Source organism: Antennarius striatus, chromosome 5, assembly GCF_040054535.1.
Source record: "Antennarius striatus isolate MH-2024 chromosome 5, ASM4005453v1, whole genome shotgun sequence".
NCBI classification, from domain to species: domain Eukaryota; kingdom Metazoa; phylum Chordata; class Actinopteri; order Lophiiformes; family Antennariidae; genus Antennarius; species Antennarius striatus.
In genome coordinates, this window is record NC_090780.1 from 15,724,370 (window position 1) to 15,743,803 (window position 19,434).

The following is a 19,434-nucleotide window of genomic DNA, read 5'->3' on the forward strand; positions in this document are numbered from 1 at the left end:
GAGCTGCTGATGTGCAATTTAGTTGCTGTCTCATTTATAACGAGGAGGCCTACAGCTCTGTGAACTCTCAGGTATGCCACACCTTCGAAAGAAGATCAACTATTAAAAACCACACATTACAAGACGTCAGATGACACCTCTGAGGAAGACTGATGTGTCAGTCAAAGCATGTAAGGAATGTGACACTTTCAAATTAAATTTGTCTGAAAAAAACAACAAAGTCAAAAAAAGAAGACAAAATTAAACTATTAGAACTATAACTCATTTTGGTTTGCTATTAAGAACAATCCATGACATAAACATTGTTAAAATTTGCAACATTCCTTGAAACCTTAAGGGAAGCGTCCCACTTAAAAATATCAGCAGCATCAAGTTATAATGTGCTGAATTATAACAACAGCAATTTAAAACAATATTTTGTACTCATTACAAACACATCTGATTACCAACTTCACATTAGGGAAGAGAATTTGAAAACTTGATGTCAGATGGGCCGCAGTGACTTGTAGATACTGTAAGCAGTCCTTTAACTGTTATTTTTCCTGTGAACAATCAAATGCTTATGATTTTTAAACACTTAGAATTTTAACAACTCTACCAATGATGGACAGCTTTGAAATCTGTCATTAGCAACATCACCTTGAAGGTGAGTTTCGGTCAAATAGAGAAATTAAAATTTGGGTTATTTAAAATGAAACATGCCTTTTATACACAGTACTACTGCACAAACAGACAATTCAAGAGAGAAAACTACAGCACACTATATGTTTCCATGATGAAAGAAAAAAACTAACAAAATGTAATCATAAAAAAAATCCTACAATGATGCCTGTTTATATTAAGCCCTTGTAAGGACAGTTCTCAAAAATTCATAGAATATCCATTTCAAGGTAGTTGCTGGACAGGATGTTGTCAAATCCAGTGTGAAATTCAGGGTACTAACCATAAGTGCATGGTAGTTCAAGGGTTGCTCCACAAGTGTGAGCCACCGGTCTCCTGCTGAGCCCTATTTCAGCATTGAAGCACACCATGATTTTTCAACACATACTGTATGAAAGATGAGCCCGTGCAGAAACGAAGGATTTTTTCAGCTTGGACTTGGTCAGCATTTTTCACGTATCGTTGTAAATGGTTAAAAATTGTTTCTTCTCTCAGTGTTTTTGTTGTTTCAAGCAGCTTTGACACTTGTTTGCCTGTGGCTTTCTTTGACTCATAGAGAGACAATACACACTTGCTGTTTGACAGTGTCACCTTTATAAGTGCCATGGGTGAAGAGAAGCAATCAACAATATACTTTGGCTCTTGTAGGATGACTTTGAACCATCATTTGGATGGCAGGCTTGATATTGTTCATTGGAAGTAGGCAATGGGAACCCATTCTTGTGAACAGGTTAAGCAGGTCTTTTTCATCACTCACCTCCACTGATTCCTGGACATCCTTTTTAACAGCTGATCTCTCAAGAGTAGGAAGGTAGTTAAGAAAATATGTCATCAGGATTGTTGCATTCACTGCGTGAATACCATGGATGCAGGCTAAAACAAAAGCTTTTGAGAGCCTCACTGGAAAGACGCCATGGTCAAACAATCCTGTCACCCATATCCGTCCAATTGCTTGCCATTCATCCTAACCAAAATCTGGCCTCAGCCTGGGAACTCGCTCTGTTTCACCCTCACATTGATCAAGAAATTGCTCCCAAAATTCTGTGTAAATGTCTCTTGACATTTACATACACCAACATCATCAAGAGCTTTTTCATTTACACAAAGTTCATTTTTAGAGTTACATTCATTATGCTTCTGTCCATAAATACAGCTAATAAATCTTCAACAACCTTTATCCTGCGAATAGATGCACGCTGTGACCCCTGTGGATCTCCTGAGATATCAGAGGGGAGTTGATGGGGAAAGCTGGATGCTTGAATATTAAGGCAAGTCTTGTGGAAGGACATTCACTTCATTGTCCTGTTAGATAAAAAACAAAAACATAAACACATGAACATTATGGAATGGTTCATGAGCGAAGCAGAGACCAAAATAAGATTTTTGTATGTTTATGTCTTGTATATTTTTAGTTGCATTATAGGACCATGGTGCTCTTTTTCAAAATAATCAATTCACTGAGGCCACCTTTTCAGATGTTTTGTTTCCAGTCCCAGTCCAAGCCAAACTCTGACAAATGTATCTTGAGATTTGGCAAAGTATTCTATAACAACAAATGTAGGGTGACAATAATCATATAACGCAACAACAAAAAAATATAGACCAATTTAAAATGTCTCAGCTGGTGCAATCACCACTACAGATATAGTTCTTTCTTAACTGATCTTGTATCTATGTCTGTTCTGTGATTTGATGTCAATTTAGGAAAACTTCCTAAAACTTAATATCATCAAAACATAGAATATCAGGTTGTGAAGACTAGTGTTTCCAAACCTGGTCCTTGAGGCACACTGCACTGCATATTTAGATGTGTCTCTGATTCTCCAGATCCTGTCTCGCAATGAGGTTACGATTCACAGCGTCCTACAACACTGAACCAAAAGTATTGGGAGATCTCGCAAACACTGAGTTTTTTTTCTCTCCATGTGCCCTTAGCAGCTCTGTAGAACACATTAAAATTCAAACTTTGTGGGAAATTTGGGCTAAATTTTTTAAATGGCCCATAGCAAAGAATAACTGCTGTGATTTAGATAATGTTGTTCCATGATTTATTTTTGTAACTGCTAGATAGGGATTTTAAAAAAAAGTAAAACAACTTCCACCAAAAGTTGATTGAGTGATGAGACAGGAGCAAGGTGAATTCAGCAGGACTGTTCAACCTTTGCAGATGTATTCATTCTAAAGAAAACCATTCCGAATTTATTTTTTTTGTTTCTGACAAACACATTGACAAAAAAAAATCATGTTCGATTTATTAAAAACAGTGAAAATATTAATACAATGCATTACTCTATATTACATTATTTCAGCAGTGAGATTTAATGTCTTGAAAGACTAAAAATACATAAAAACTGGTTGAAATTTTGTCTGCATAACTGAGTGTCCATTATAAAAGGCAGAAGGGCAAGTGTTGTAACAAATAGAAGTGTTTGCATAGGCATTCTAACAATCACTGGACGGCTTACACATTCCATGTAAAAGAATAACATAAAAATATTTACACAGTCAACATTTAAGGAGAGTCCATATCAAAACCTGCAGGGACAAATGATCATTTATATTAAACCTGGAAGAAGATGGGAGCTAATTTATTTTTGTGACCTGTATTAACATTTGAAAACATTTCTCACAAATGCATTTTCCAGTTATACATAATATGTCATGATGCTCACCCTCTGGTGAAGACATTGTCATAAATATTGTGATGCAAAAGTGAATGCTTGCAGATATACAGCATTTTAGTTAAACCTTCAAGACAGAGAGGGGTCTCCAAACTTTTACCTGTAAGGGCCACATAACTTTTCCTTTCTCCGATGGGGAATGTGAGTCAGTTTTTCTGTTTGTAACAGAAAAACTGACTATCACAGGGGTGCCTAAATGTAAACATTTATTGTCTTCCCGAGCCAAATATTGATAACCTTTTCCAGTTATTATGTCATTTGGGAGAGCAGCATAGAAGTCAGTGAGACTGTCAGGCTTGAATGCGTCTTTCAGAACATCACCGTTCTGTAACTCAGCCAACTCAAACTGATTAGAAGGCTGGGCTTCATTAATGTCATCAACAAAGGGGTTCTAGAAAAGACGGATTTCTTTTCCATTAGTTCACGGAATCACACACGGAACTCTGCCTTCAGCATTTCCAAACACCTTTCAGCTGGGAACAGGACCGCTGGGTTCTCTGCAGAGAGGTTTTGAGAAGCAGGAAGATGGATGAAGTTGTGCCTTCTCACTCGTTCCAATACCAGCGCTAGTTTCACCTCAAATGCTTTTATGTGGGAAATCATGCCGCAAATGAGTTTCCCCTGGCCTCGTAGCTGCAAGTTAAGGCTGTTCAACATTTCTGTCATGTCTGTTAAAAATGTGAGATGCCATTTCCATTCTGGATCGATCAGCTCTGGAACTGTTTTGTCGGGGGGGCGCATCCGGTCTGTGGGCATTAGTTTGGGGACCACTGCTTTAAGACAATATCCTCAAAGAATTTCAGCTGCCTCACCATCACAGCATAAGCTTGGTACTTCTCATCCCCCATCTGATCACGAAGGCACAGCTGCAGAGAGAAAAATAGATGTGCACGGTAATTTTCTTTAAACCATGGACATATTCATTTGTTTTGGCAGAAAAAAAAGAATTACAGTTTAATCATATAAGCATTGTCTTGTCAATGGAACCAATTGTCACAATCATTGAATTTAATCTTTATCACGGAATAGTGTACTGTACTTCTGAAAACTATTTTATATGATGTCAGTTGACTAAATTGTTAATCAGACTTCAATAGATGTCAACATAGTATAAGAAAGATCATTACAGTAAGATTAGTAAGAAGAATATAGTAGCTAGATGATTTGCTATGTTCATTTACAACGATGGTAATTTTAGTAATTCAACTTGTGTACAAGTGTTTAACGATTCTAAAAATAAGACAGATTGGCTGCAGATTTCATGACACTTCATAGCCCGAATACCACAGGTGTAGTTATGATTGCTGTACTCCAGTGTGCAATTTTCCCCACTGGGTCACTATCAATGTTACTGCGACACATAATGGAAATCATTCATTCATTACTGATATTAATTCTACAAGTGTGTTTCCTGTTAGGACAGTTTAGAACGCTTGCTGTGCAACCCATCTATTCTGCCCCTGTGTTGCAGCATTGTAGAATATAGTCCAGCAGCTTTGCTTTGTTCCTTCTCATTGTTCATAACAGTGAGGTAGCTTGAAATGGACATGCATCACTGCTTTTTTTTATAGTTGCCATGTTTCTTAGATCACTTTGGCCTTTCAAGGTGTTGATGTGAGCACGTCTGTTATCAACCAGTGAATACTGTCCCTACCCGACGTAATCCATGTGTGTTTCATTAACTCATTATCACAAAATGTGGAAATTATTTCTGCTTGTTCTTTGTCTTTCCACCATTTTCCTCTCTGCAGCCTCCTTCCTACTCCTACTGGGTTTTTTTTAACTTACTTTGAAATTTATTCATTTGTCCCTGGGTATACTTTTGAAACTTAGAAAACAAATTATCATCAAGAACTTCAAAAGCATTTTGCACACATGAAAAAATGTATTTAAGTATATACGATTTTCTGTGATCATTTTATGGTTTTATAATTGTACTTCTCGTTTGTAGTCATCCTCCTCCTCCATGATTTCCAGGACTTTGTCCAGCATTTTGACCCCCAGACCTTTCACCACATCTGTCCTCAGGTGTTCTATAGCTCTCCTCATCTTGGCTGGACCAGATGTGGAGCCTTTAGGAGAGACAAGATTGTTAAATACCACAAAGGATGGCCAATTGATGACAATAATAAAGTTTGATTGAGGTATCTAACCTATTGGTATTTCACAAAGTGACAAGTTCTCTGCTTCCGCTCGAGCCTTCCCATGAAGCACCAGGGTGTCCCTATACTTTCTGTTCAGTTTAAATTCTGGCAATGCAGTAGAGTCAAATCTGCTTCTCTCGACCTCACTAACACCATCTCCAACATCCATTTTCAAAGTTTGAGTCATCATTTGGACTAAATCCTGTATTTCAGTGGACTCTGTCTTCCTGTAAATGATCCATAAATAAAACATCATACAGCAAATTTTCTCAAGCAAGAATTAATACCATGAATATCAAAAGTAGTCTGGTGAGATGAGTTGAGATGAATTATTTTGTCCTATCATGTCTGTTCTCACCTCTCCCCACAGTCTCCTTCTGAACGGTCTGTGGAACTTGTGGATGAGCTGCACTCATCTTCATCTGATCTCTGATTTGACGTCTTCTCCTGCAGTAATGACACACAAATCACTAAAGTAACAAAAGCTTTGTTTAAAGCCACCTTTAAAACAGTGCATTTGTTCAGAAATATGAATGTCAGTCATGGAGCATCAGTACCTTATTGTCGGCTTCAGTGGCAGTCTCTGACATAGACCTTGTAACTGGGGCTTTATGATGCTCATCTTTCACAGAAGTAACATCACAAGATGCCCTTCGTACAACACCAATATCTGTGGAACATGCAGAAGAGTCAACTATTACTACAACAGTAACATACAGTATATATAAAATAAATATTAATATATGTATATAAAAAATTCCATGTGAAATGTGCACACATTTTTTTTCGTGTCTTGTAAATGTATGTAACGCTAGTAGATTTGGGTTTTTTTTAAAGAAAATACTTTTTATTTGTTTTTTTCAATGCAAAATTGAATCTTCCTACAATTTCAAAAACAACAATTTTAAAGGCTGACCGGAAATCTCCTGGGACTGCCTCAGTCTTCTCCTCTCCCTGGCCGACAGAGGACGTTCCTGAAAAAAATATTACAACATTTACATAGACCAATATTCCAAAACCTTTGCTGTCAGCACAAAACGATTTCAGCTTATAATTTGTGTGTAGTACGTAAATGAAGAGGCATTCTCACCAGTGGCAATGGTAAGAATCCATCTTTGTAGGAACTAACTGATGTGGAGGTTGCAGCTGCTGCAGCTTTCTTCCTCTCTGTGTTTCTCCTGGTTTGCTTCCTCCTTTCTGTGGCTGCACTCTTAATAGGATGTGGAGGTAAAGGTCTAGGAACAGCCAAGTTGGACTAACCATTTACAAAAGAGAAAAAAAGACAAAAGAATTCATTCATTCATCTTTTAGCCTCTTTTATCTGCAGTAGCGGGGAGCTGGAGCCTATCCCAGCTGGCTTAGGGCGTGAGGCGGGGGAAATTCCAGACGCGACGCCAGTGCACCACAGAGCCACACAGAGATGGACAACCATGCATGCACACACTCACTCCTACAGGAAATTTGAAGCCAACCAATTAACCTGAAGCTCGTTTTTGGAGGTGGAAGGAAGCCGGAGAACCCGGAGAGAACCCACGCAGACACAGGGAGAACATGCAAACTCTGCAGAGAGCGGGACGGGAACCCGAAACCACCTTGCTGTGCAGCGACAGCGCTACCACTGCGCCACCGTGGAACACCCAAAAGAATTCTGATAAAAATAAAATCCCAACAGCCTAAGTAACTGTGTGCCACTACCTTGTCCTGATCCTCATTTGTCTGCATTATGTTCATTCCTCTATCCCGCCGTGATGAAGACGTCTCTGATGAAAATGGTGTTTGGTATGGTGTGCCAACATTGGCTGGTAAAGCAGATCTCTCCTGAAAAAGCTCCTAAAAAGACAATAACATTTTTTCCATTGTGGCAGACCTCCCAACAATCAGAAAAAACAAGTTCCTGTTGTTGGATTATTAGATATTATCAGTGCTACACATTCAGTTTAGAGGCTTCATTGTGGCAAAAGTTCACAGAAGTAGCACAAGAACTGTAACGCTCACCGCAGCTTGGGACAAAGGCTCTAAAAGTTTTTCAGTAGATTCTAAGTTTTCCTGCAAATACAGAAATAAGCACACATTAAAAAAAAGTTTCATGAGAAAACAAAAGATATACTGGTCTACTGCCAGCACTTACTTGGATGTCTGAGGTATGGAGTTGTGTTGGAGCCCTCTTGGGAGGGTCATTGGTATCATTTTTATCATCTAAATTAATCTCTACAATATCATCAATATCTTCTGCACTCAATTTCTCTGCAGATTTTCTGACAGCGATAGAAGAAATAGCCTCCCTGTCCATTTCAAGCATTGGGCTCTGCATGCCGGCCTCCTTCAGTAACTCCATGGTATCATCCTTATTATCCACATCTGATAGCTGCTTCTCCCCACACACTATAAATGTTTCCCCTGGGTTTGGTGTGGCCTGTAAAGGAATGTCTAACAATTCATTGGTTGCCCTCCTCTCGTCCTCTCCTCCACTGCCACCACCTGATACGGACTTCAAGGGAGGCTTTGGGGGGGACGGTGCTGGAGAGAAATCTGGTTTCCCACCTCCCTTTCCGTCTTTGTCCACACTGTGACTCACAGGTTCATTACCTCCTCTATGGTGTACCACAGCTAACTGGGGACCTTGCACCTGTCGTCTCATCACCGGGTCTTCATCTCGCTGCAGCTCTATATCAATGTTGCTGACAGTTGCCAGAGATGAGACACTGGCTTTGAGAGCATCAGGTGAAACGAATTTGGATGGTGAAGGTTTTTGAGCCAGATTGCTGTCATTGGCTCCATTTTGAACTTCATGTTTTTGTGATACTTCTTCTTTCTGAGCAAAAACAAAACACAAAACCATGGTAACATGACTCATTCCTTGTCTGACATCAGATTTATAAAAATCTTGAGTTCACATTTTTAACTGTTTCAGCACTGGAGCCATCCATCAGACTCTTGTTAAATCTAATGACAGTGATACAATGGAAAATCTGCACATACATTTATTGTATATTGAAAATACAGTTGTGATGACAATGATGAGTGAAACATAAATTACCTGTCTTTCAGTATTAGCAATAAGAATAATGAGAAAATCATAGCATACATGTGAGGAAGTGACACCACAACGATTCAGTACGAAGTAATAACTATCCTTGTTTCCTGTGAGAATATTGCGAGTGTGTTAAACCAGCCTTGATATTCCAGCGTCACTCACCCTTTTCACTCTGGCTAGAGCTTGAACTCTCTCAGGTTTTGGCTGAGCCGACGCCACAGATGATACAATGTTGGCCACACAATTACCGCTCCCACCCACTGCTTTCATTCGTGACTTGGCAGTTATTCTGGAAGTTAAAAAAATGTTTAAAAATGTTTAGCATTTTACTTATTGCCAGCAGATAACTGCAGCAGAACAGCAACAAACACAACAGTAACAGAAATGAATATTTAACTGTTAATGAAGGTTCCAATGTGAACACAGACAGACAGCAAAATACAAACTGGATATAATTCAAAACATCTGGAAAAACAAGCATAGAGCTCCATACTCTTTCGAGGCCTCAAGGAACATTGCAATTTGTCGTTTGATGTAGGGCTGCCGGAGGATAAGTTTGACATCAGGCCGGTCTTCAGGTCTCTTACACAGCATGCTCTTGATTATGTCTCCAAGCTGAGGATCATACCTGCTGGGCATCTGTGGAAGCTGATAGGAAAGAATAGAATCATGAAGTAAATATGGCTCCAGATGATTGGATGCTATTATACTATATTAACTACAAGACAATCAACTTATCACATCCCGCTTCAAAGCGGTGATGTATTGTAATTGTCAGTGTACGTGTGTCCACCAAACATCTTCACAACCGTTACAGATAGAAAGATGGAACAAAAATCCCATTACTCGGGCGGAAAAGGGGATGAAAATGAGATGACGACCTTGAAGAAAGTAGGTCATGGTCAAATTTCAACTTTTGTACACTCAGGAACTGGATAAGATAGAAAGACGAGGGAGAAGGCCAGTGTAATACCGTAGCTCAAAGCTAGTGCTTTGATCTACCTATGCACTAGCCTTGATCTATGGTCTTACTCACACTGGCCTTCTCCATATGCACTAGTCTATGCACTAGTCAGGTACTATTTTCAGAGTACCCTGACCTACCCTGAAAGTAGGTCAGAGTAAGTCGCAAGATGTTTCAGTCTCTGACTGCCTTGGTTCTAGTTTCCTTTTGAAGCTCATTATAGTTGATTAATAAGGCCACATCTGTTTCATCAGTGGTTACAAGAGAAAGGACAAGACTATTCACATCTTTCATTTGTTCAGGGCGTTAAGAAAAATGTAACAAATATAAGAACTCCTTGAGACTCAGAACCTTCATGAACCGTTCCAATTTTGCTCGATAGAATATCGAAGGCATTCTTTGTAAAAAAAAGATGACACCTACCTTTCCTTCTACAATACGGTACACCAGTGAGTTCATGTCCTTGGCATTGAAGGCATGTTTCAGTGTGGACATTTCATACACACAGCAACCTAATGCCCACACATCAGACTTGGAAAACAATAACAAAAAACATTTATTAGTTAAGCAGGTTTCTCAACCGCTACCAAACATAGTAAGACTGCACAAAGTAAAATTAGGACCACATTACCTTGTGGTTATAGGGTTTATTAGAGAAAAGCTCTGGGCTCATGTAGTAAGGGGTTCCTATGAGTGTGCTGGCCATGTCGTTCCGGCTCTCCAACACACGTGCAATGCCAAGATCGCCAACTTTGATGATGTTCTTCTTTGTCAGGAAGATGTTCTGAGTTTTTAAGTCCCGGTGAAGAATGTTCCTTTCATGCAGGTACTGCAAAGCAACATCAGTGGCTTCAAACATATTCTATTCATATAACCAATTTAAAGCATATCTGCCCCTCACTTATCACACATACAGTACCTGGAGTGCCATTGCTATCTGGACAAACCACTCCACAACTTGTTTCTCAGGTAAGAGTTCACCCTTTTGCTGCTTGAGTCGATGATAAAGGTCACCCCCCTCACAGAAACCCATTACAATGTACAGCTGGCAGTCATCTCCTTCCCAGGATTCCCTGTATGTCACAATGTTCGGATGTCTCAGCTGAGATAGAAGCTGTGCCTCTTGTTCAGCAGAACGCCGTTCTCTCTTGGAGGAGGTGATCAAATTCAGCTTCTTAATAACATACTGAAAAAGAATAAAAAAGAGGAATAAAAAATTACTCTTCCTGAAATTGTGATTAACCAAAATAATATATCTATATTTGTGACCAACAGAAGATTCAGAAAACTGAAGCATATGAACTACCAAAGCGAAGTGCTGAGTGTTTTGGTTGGAAACAGTCAAAAAACACTAAAGTAGGAGATCTGTGTCTAAAATTGTGCTTAGTGCGAGAATTAAAGTGAAGATGATGTTTACCAACTATGATCACCTGACGATAGTTTAAGGTAAAAAAAAAAATATTCTAGAGTCCCTCCAGTCTCAAATACTCAATGACCCCTTGATGGGCCCCTACAAGTAACAAACATATTGTTCCAAGCTTTATGTCGTAATTAACACCAAAATAGCAAAGACATTACTTTGTAACTCGCGTTTTTATTTCGTAATGTTTTCTAGCGAAATTCTTGTGTTTACATTATTAGGTTGAGTTAATAAAACTCAGCAGACTCTAAAAGAGGGCAGACATACGGAGGTCTTAGCCGACTTTAGCTAAGTTTAAGCTAGATGAAATCTTAGTCTCTGGAACAGCAAGGCGACTGCTTAAACAAAAACGTTCCTCATTTCAATTAATGCAGGCTGTCGTTATTTATACATACATTTAACCGCTCACCTGCTTTTGGTCTGTTTTGTGCTTAACCAAGTTCACTTCTCCATAGCTGCCTTTCCCAACGACCCTGATGAAAATGTAATTACTCATTTTTCTGCAAAGTGCTTCACATAAACCCTGAAACTTTACACGACATTCCGAACAAGATTATCATTTTTATGTCCTCGTTTATTCCAGCTGTATGAGCGAGACAATCTAATGAATCTGTCGACAAAAACTTTGCATTGGTTTAGTGCAAAGGATGAGATTTACAAACGCAGGAAATTAGAAGAGCTCGGCAGTTTTCGTCACTAGGCAACTGACTGCACAGGACCAACGACGTAAAGAGTGTCCGACTGGACCAAAACTATCTCTCCGTTTATGAGAGAGCGCCACCCTGCGTTTATATGTAAGCACTGCAGCCTGACGCAGTTCGAACACCAACTAAGAAGAATTACTACATGTCCTTCTTTTACATAAAATATTATGTCATTAACTTCATAGAATAAAAAAAAAATCAAATCCATTTCTAGCAGTTCTAACAACCATTTCATTTTGCATCGTGTAAAAAAGCCACTTTAAAAACAAATCAGGTCATGAAAAAAAAGTTGTCCGCCATGGATAAGTTTAAATTAAAAGACAGCATTTAATCACCATTGATATTAAGCAACCATGGATACAATTGTGTATATTTAATACAAAATATATATTCTAATAACATCCATCCATCCATCTATTCATCCATCCACCTTCAGCCGCTTATCCGGAGCGGGGTCGTGGAGGCAACAATTTCAGAAGAGATGCTCATACTTTCCATAAACTCCGCTTAAGGCTGTGCATTTCTGTCATGCCCGAATAAAGGTTAAGTATCTCATCATAACGTGAAATATTTTTTTGATACAATGGATTGTCATGTTATTACAAAATATTAAGGGCCACATGAAGGTATTTTCATATTTTGAGACAAACAAACTGATCATGTTACTTTATTTACTCAAAGTAAATCTTAAAATAGCATTTTAAAATTAAAAGTTTCACGCTAAGGCAATTATATTGCTTCATTCATTCGTTCGTTCGTTCGTTCGTTCGTTTATTCATTCTTCAGGTGTATAATTCCAGTGGATACTGGAGTCTTAGTTTCATCTCCCCTTATCGGGGTGATGCTACCCACCCATTACATATTAGATCAAGACCACACTTCGTTGGGTAACAGCGTGATCAAGCCAGAGTAATGCGTGGGCTATGTTCCTGCCAATTTATCGTGTTTTTAATTCGTCGTCACAAATTAATTCAGTGGTAATTAAAGCAGGAAACGTGACAAATAACATGCCACTACTGTATTTTGATCAACCTGTAAGATCTAAGATAAATAGATGGATGGATGGTGGGTGGGCGGGCGGGCAGATAGATAGATAGATAGATAGATAGATAGATAGATAGATAGATAGATAGATAGATAGATAGATAGATAGATAGATAGATAGATAGATAGATAGATAGATAGATAGATAGATAAATAGATAGATAGATAGATAGATAGATAGATAGATAGATAGATAGATAGATAGATAGATAGATAGATAGATAGATAGATAGATAGATAGATAGATAGATAGATAGATAGATAGATAGATAGATAGATAGATAGATAGATAGATAGATAGATAGATAGATAGATAGATAGATAGATAGATAGATAGATAACACTAAATAGAAAGCACTATCTTTGATCTATGGTCTTACTCACACTGGCCTTCTCATCTTTCTATCTTATCCAGTTCCTGAGTGTAAAAAGTTTAAATTTGACCTTGACCTAGTTTTTTCAAGGTCAAGGTCATCATCTCATTTTCATCCCTTTTGCCGCCAAAATAATGTGCTTTTTGTCTCTATCTGCAACGGTTGCGAAGATATTTGGTGGACATACGAACGAACAAACAAACGAACGGAGGAACACGTGAACACTGACAATTACAATACATCACCGTTTTGAAGTGGGATGTAAAACCTAATTGCAGTGACAACATACGCAAGCACCAATAATGTTACAGGTGACAGATCACAAATTTACACTATTTTGCATAGTCATTGTAATAAACTTGTCCCAGAATTGATTACGATAGTATTCCTCTTCCTCGTTGACTGAGGAGGCCTCTGGAACTCTAATCCCAGTTAATTGAATGGTTACACGAGAGTTACAGTTACACGAGAGCGCTAGTTTTTGTATTTAGTATTTAGATCAGTGGTTCTTAACCACGGTTCGATCGAACCCTAAGGGCTCGGTGAGTCGGTCACGAAAAACTGTGTACGTTCGACATATCGTGTCAATTCGTGATGACACGCCCCCCTTAGCCATCACTGGCTGCAGGTGATCACGCTACATCTATTAGCCTACCTGTGCTACATGGGATTTTGCGCACTCAGTCGATTTATGCCTATCATGATGGTACGTCATCTGATTGCTTACTTAATATTTTAATTCATGGTAACTATGTTGAGCAAAAAAAGAAAGTGGTTGGAATAATAAGTGCAACGTGGATTTACATGTACTGTATAACGGAACGTGATGGGAGTCAGTGTTCTGCAGGATTTGCAATGTCAAGTTGAGTAACTCTAGTCTCGCACTGGCAAAAATAAAGGAACACTTCCTTAAGCTGCATGGAAAACAACAGAAACAGACTTTGCTCTGAAAATGACATTAGAGTAGCACTTGTCAAGGTGAAGCCACGCATATCTGAACTGGTCTCTCAATAACAACAGCAGAAGTCGCACTGATTTGCAGGTAGGTCATTTCATGTGAGTTCATGCACTGTCTTGGTTTTGTTCTTTGAAAAAGGTGACATTAATGTACAATTCATTAAATACACTAGTAAAACATATACTAATGTCTTAAATTTGATTTTTTTTTTTTTAACTAAAGAAGGGTTCGGTGAGTGAGCATATGAAACCGGCAGGGTTCTGCACCTCCAACAAGGTTAAGAACCACTGATTTGGATAAAGATGGTAGTGTTATTCCATCGAAATGGTGTTTACAATCTCGAAGAGATACAAAATCTTTGGAGTAAGTTCAAACCCAATAGGTCTACAGTTATCATCTGATCAATAAATCTGATCCAGATGAACAGAGTGGGCAATAATCCTTTTTTTAAACCACTGCAGAAGTTGCACACATACACTAACTCAAAATGCTAATGGCAGCATACGACCAATAGTGAAGTAGAACTGTCTACCTGTACGGGAAGCTCGGCCGCTGATTGGCCAGTTTGCAGCCCTGCCCTGGAGTGACGTCAGACGGAGCGTTGCCGTTGAGGTTGCCAGGAACAGATTACGAGTGAGAGCGCTCTGAGTTTGTAGAGGTTTAGACGCGTTCTGGACACGGCAGCTGGGTCTTATTCACTTTACAGGTAAGAACGACTGCTGTCATATTGACATGACATTAACTTTAAAGTCTGACTCTTTCACGGAGGTTAGCTTGGTGTAGGAACGTGTTTTTCTTGCTAAAGTGTTTTTAAAAGATCGTCTTCAGGCAGCGTTTTTTCATTGAATAACGGTGTCTAACTTTAAAAATTGCAGTTCTGTGGACTTTTTGTTGAGGATTACCTCGTAGCGCATTTAATAATTGTCAAACCATACATTTGTTTGGGCTTTACTTCAAGGGAAACTGCTGAAGACTAAGACATCGCTCAGTTATCCAGATGTACTATGAAGCATCAGAAGGAATGCTGTCACAGAAGCTGCCGCTTCGATACTATCAGGGAATGTTTTCCACAAAAACTGTGTGAAGCGATTCACGTTCTGACAAGAGCAGTTAGTTTTAACAGCATGGCATGACACAAACACCAAGTGCTGAAAGAGCCCTAAATTATTATCTTTACAGCAGTTTTCAGCATAAATAAAACAGGATGTGTAATTTTTCACCGCTCAAATATCCTCACTCTCCTCCCTCTCTGTCTGTGTCTGTCTCCCTTTATTTCCATTCTCTCTCTCTCTCTCTCCCTCTCTCTCACGCACTCACACACACACACACACACACACACACACACACACACACACACACACACACACACACACACACACACACACACACACACACACACACACACACACACACACACGCCTCATCTCCGTTTCTGCGACGCTGCAAAGAGAAGTCTGCTTATCAATTAATGGGCTCACTTTGAGAGGAGATTTGTTGTGCGTCACCGGCACCGACTGACCAATCAGACAGCTGTTAGTAAGTCCGTTTGTCAGCCAATGGCTGCTGGGCGTTGATGAACGGGGCGCATGCAGTTTTGTTAAGCGGTTGACATCTGTTGAGAAAATGATGGTGCAGATTAGTCAGCACTGTCTTTTAATCCTTAAAATAGTTCCAGTGCATGGACACTAATAAACAGCCATCCACCAACTGTACCTTCTCTGTGTTTTTATATTTAAACATGTTGCCTTTGGCATTCAGGGAAAAGCCTTCGCCCACCACTGCATGACCCTATGAGTCATATTTATTTGTTACAGTAAAGTATGTCAATGGATTTTTTTTCCCCAATGGCTTCAGCAGCATATCCTCTCAGTTTTCAGATAATTTCCAGTAGACTATTTAAGATGTTAAGGTAAATAATGACAGTTGTGAGAATCAAGCTAGATACTGTAAATGCGCTGCTCAGAAAAGTGATCCATAATTGTGGAGTCCAATATGTGAGAGAGTTCACCCTTTCGGTCTCAGATCACGTCAGATTAACACTGAGAATGTTTTGATATATCAGAGACATCGCTGTGTCTTGATCTAACAAATTCCTGAAATGAAGCAGTCAAATAGAATCATTCATTCATTTTCTGCCGCTTCATCCGCCATAGCGGGTCACGGGGAGCTGGAGCCTATCTCAGCTGGCATAGGGCGTGAGGCGGGGGGACACTCCAGGCACGACACCTGTGCACCGTGGAGCCACACACAAGGACAGACAACCACGCACGCACACACTCACTCCTACGGGCAATTCGGAATCAATCCGGCCAATCAACCTAAAGCGCATGCTTTTGGAGGTGGGAGGAAGCCAGAAAACCCAGAGAGAACCCACACAGACACAGGGAGAGCATGCAAACTCTACACAGAGCGGGACTCGAACCCGGAACCGCTGTGTTGTGAGGCGACAGCGATACCCACTAGGATCATGAAAGATTATTTTGCTCCTGACAAATCAATGAGATTGTGGTCCTTTGGCATGTATCTTTTCAAAACTTGACAACAGAATTCACCAAAGTTTGGAATTGTTTGCAGTGTTATGAAATAGTAAGTACAGGAAGGCCAAAATCAATATTTGAGCATGTAAACAGGTTCATTCTTTTATTTGTTATCCACACCTATGTTGGGATTCAAGCAACAAAGTATATTTGCGCCTCACCTCTACAAAGTTAAGTTAATTAAGCTGCAGGTATGTGTGTTTATCACCTGTCTGTTCATATGTTTGATTCTGTGTGTGTAAGTGTTGTCAAAAAAAGTTTTTAAACCATTTAAGTCCTCACTTGAACTATTGTGTGTGTCATTTTGTCACATTTAACTGTGGCCATGTATATGTGTGTGTTTGTTTTGTCCACTGCAAAGCACAGGAATGGGAAACCAGTGAGTACAGTGACTCTTATCTGTATACCTTAAACTTGGGTGAATGCTGCATGTCACAAACAACTACTCAGGGAACGTGGTTATGGTATCATGCATCTCCCTTTGTTAAGCATCTTCAAACCTGTTCCTTCTTGGGTTGTGAGTAGTTACCCTTCACTCCCTAGTGAACAGTCAAGTCATCAGTGAATGTGGAGGGGCTGTTGTCGTTCTCATCCACTTTATGCATGTGTCTCTCCTCTCTACTTTCCCACATTCTTTAAAACTCGTCCCCATCTACCCCTGCGTGACGCAGACTAACCTTATCATACTGTTTACAGTATTTGCCTGATACATCTTACTCAACTTTGACCTCAATGCTCGAAACGTGTTCCCCAAAAACTAATGTTAAGTCACCTAACGTAGAAGGAATATCCAGATGCTTGTGCTCTGACAAAACATGTGATTAAGAAGATTTAGGTGCATGCTGATATTTCCTGGATACACAATTGCTAACTGTTTTGATTGCTAAGAGATATATAAGCAACGGCAAGCAAAGGTTTATGCATATATATATATTTTAAATATCTGATGTTTAAATGACTAAAATTCACAATAACATTCATTCTCAACACATGCACTATCATACATCTCCATATGAGCAAGGTGAGATGCTACAAACGTGCAGTATGTGAGAGGTGTTTTCACACTTCAAGGTCCTTCATTGTCTTGTGCTACTGCAGTTATTTATAGCCCAAAGGTTGGGCTGGCCCCGGAACAATTGAGAATTTTGTATTATTTTAGTACATTAAATATAATGATTACCAGTAATAATTCGTCTTTCATTTTGGACAGGTTATCATCTAGGCTACCGAAAATAATGACAAATCTGTATATTTAAACTCAAAGGAATGTTAAAGCTTTTGTAATGTTAGCTTTTAAGAGGGGAAGTCTATGATTGTTTTGGATCGCAAACAGTTTGAAATAGAGGATGAGGACGTTTATCATATTTGAGCTTCTTGAATAATCGATCAATGTCGATTTGCATTAATGTCATATTTCAGCACTAGAAACTCAACATACTCTCCTTGCAACAAGATACTTTAAAGCCTAAAGAATCTCAGCATATGAAAAATACACCCCACTATTTGAGCAAACAGTCCTGTATTGTATTAGTTTCCATTTTCAGTTAGTACACATTGACTTACGCCAGATCAATTTTCAATGAAATGATTCAGGAAGGAAGAAAATCATTCTCGGTAATGCATTCTCAATTTCCACAGTAAGAGACCGGTGTAAGATGTACTCAGGAATAGAATTACAGTCTACTATGTATGTTTGTTTGTCCTCTACGCCAGTGATTAGACAGGAACAGAAGGCTTTACCAGGAAAGCCTTTGTACACAGTTGACTTCCTTTCCTCTCACTGCTTCCTCAAAGCACATTACTTTGCATGCTGCTTTTTCAGGCTTAATTTTGATATACTTCCTCTCACTTCATTTGCTTTCAGTAGCATGCAAATGCAGTGGAGGAAATGATGAAATGCTCAGATACCAATTTAAATGGTCATATTGTTCAGGTTTGTACAGCCAGTTACAAGTTCTCATGAATTATGAACTGAAAATGGAGTAAGTTCTTGGGTACTAATATGATATTTAAAAACATACCTAGTTGTGTAGAAATAACGAGTTGTGCCGTATGCAGAGAACATGAAATAACATTACATCATTCTCACTGCTGTGTGAGATATATACATCTAATCCGTATCCATAAACCACAACCAGATGCTTTCATTTTTTTTAAAAATTGAACTTGACACTTAGCTGTCAGAGCTGCCAGAAAAAAAATCTTACCTTAGCTACCACCTGCCTTGAGACCTCAAAGCAATTAAAACTCTCAGATACCATAGCATCTCTTTTAGGTTTCCATGACAACAGGTATGAAGCCTACTTCTGACACTACTGCAGGTAGCAAGACTGCCCGTGTGTGTGTTTGTACGAGTTTGTGTGTGCGTGCGTGTGTGCGTGCGCATGTACGCATTTGTTTGTGCGCATGCATGTATGCCTGAGATTATAACAGTGTCTTCACATTTGTCAGTCAATGTCACCCTTTCACATGATTGTAAGCGTTTAAATGTGCTGAATGTGAGATGATAGGACGTGGTAAACCATGCTATTATATTGTCTTTAATGAAATGTGAATGTTGCATCATCTCGTTCAGACAGACGGTGAAGTTGCCAGGCAGGCAGTAGGAACAGAGAAGGAGTGAGGCACGCTGATATGAACAGGGCTATTTTAGTCCTCCAGGTCTTGAGTTATAGGAACTCACTGGGTTTAGATGATGATAACAGTGACAGCAGGTCTTCTGTGATCGCTCCCTGTGTTGAGTGCATGATGAAGAAAAACATCTGGAGGTGAACCTCCCCTGAGAAATACAACAAAATGAGAAAAATAATTGCCATGGTTTCTGTTTCTTACTGATATTTAGGTTAGAAATTTGCTGAAATGAACTCCCAATAATCGTACGTACGCAAGACATGCTTTTCTCCCCTTTCTCACA

The 19,434-nt window shown here is 39.3% G+C and overlaps 2 protein-coding genes across 5 annotated transcripts in view; one reads left to right on the forward strand and one right to left on the reverse strand.

Annotated features, from left to right (window-relative positions):
- Positions 1–2,910: 2,910 nt before the first annotated feature.
- On the reverse strand, positions 2,911–11,578 carry nek4 (NIMA-related kinase 4). 2 transcript variants are annotated; one of them, XM_068315312.1, is made up of 16 exons: positions 11,313–11,578; positions 10,403–10,669; positions 10,115–10,312; positions 9,907–10,014; positions 9,013–9,167; positions 8,682–8,808; positions 7,614–8,297; positions 7,481–7,531; positions 7,181–7,315; positions 6,576–6,740; positions 6,402–6,459; positions 6,043–6,155; positions 5,844–5,932; positions 5,495–5,712; positions 5,280–5,413; positions 2,911–4,207 (listed from the first exon to the last, which is right to left on the reverse strand). In XM_068315312.1, the coding sequence occupies exons 1-16, from the start codon at positions 11,397–11,399 to the stop codon at positions 4,097–4,099; spliced, it is 2,700 nt and encodes an 899-aa protein (XP_068171413.1). In that variant the 5' UTR covers positions 11,400–11,578; the 3' UTR covers positions 2,911–4,096. The 2 variants fall into 2 exon arrangements, with proteins under 2 accessions (XP_068171413.1, XP_068171414.1); XM_068315313.1 differs by lacking the exon at positions 5,495–5,712.
- A 3,005-nt stretch (positions 11,579–14,583) lies between these two features.
- The window catches only part of camk1b (calcium/calmodulin-dependent protein kinase Ib), a 34,039-nt gene continuing 29,188 nt past the window's right edge, over positions 14,584–19,434 (forward strand). The window contains exons 1-2 of one of the 3 annotated variants that reach the window (XM_068315499.1): positions 14,607–14,689; positions 16,882–16,899. In XM_068315499.1, coding sequence (XP_068171600.1) covers positions 16,889–16,899 — 11 coding nt within the window. In that variant the 5' untranslated portion in view covers positions 14,607–14,689; positions 16,882–16,888. Of the gene's footprint in view, positions 14,690–16,881; positions 16,900–19,434 lie in introns of all 3 variants that reach the window. The other 2 variants (XM_068315500.1, XM_068315501.1) reach the window with 2 other exon arrangements.

Excerpts from the sequence above, each read along its gene's own strand:
- nek4 (XM_068315312.1), bottom strand. The coding sequence starts at position 11,399 with ATGAGTAATTACATTTTCATCAGGGTCGTTGGGAAAGGCAGCTATGGA. Across the intron at positions 10,670-11,312 it reads ACAAAACAGACCAAAAGCAG|TATGTTATTAAGAAGCTGAA; the intron begins GTGAGCGGTTAA and ends ATTCTTTTTCAG. Across the intron at positions 5,414-5,494 it reads ACTTTGTGAAATACCAATAG|GCTCCACATCTGGTCCAGCC; the intron begins GTTAGATACCTC and ends TCTCTCCTAAAG.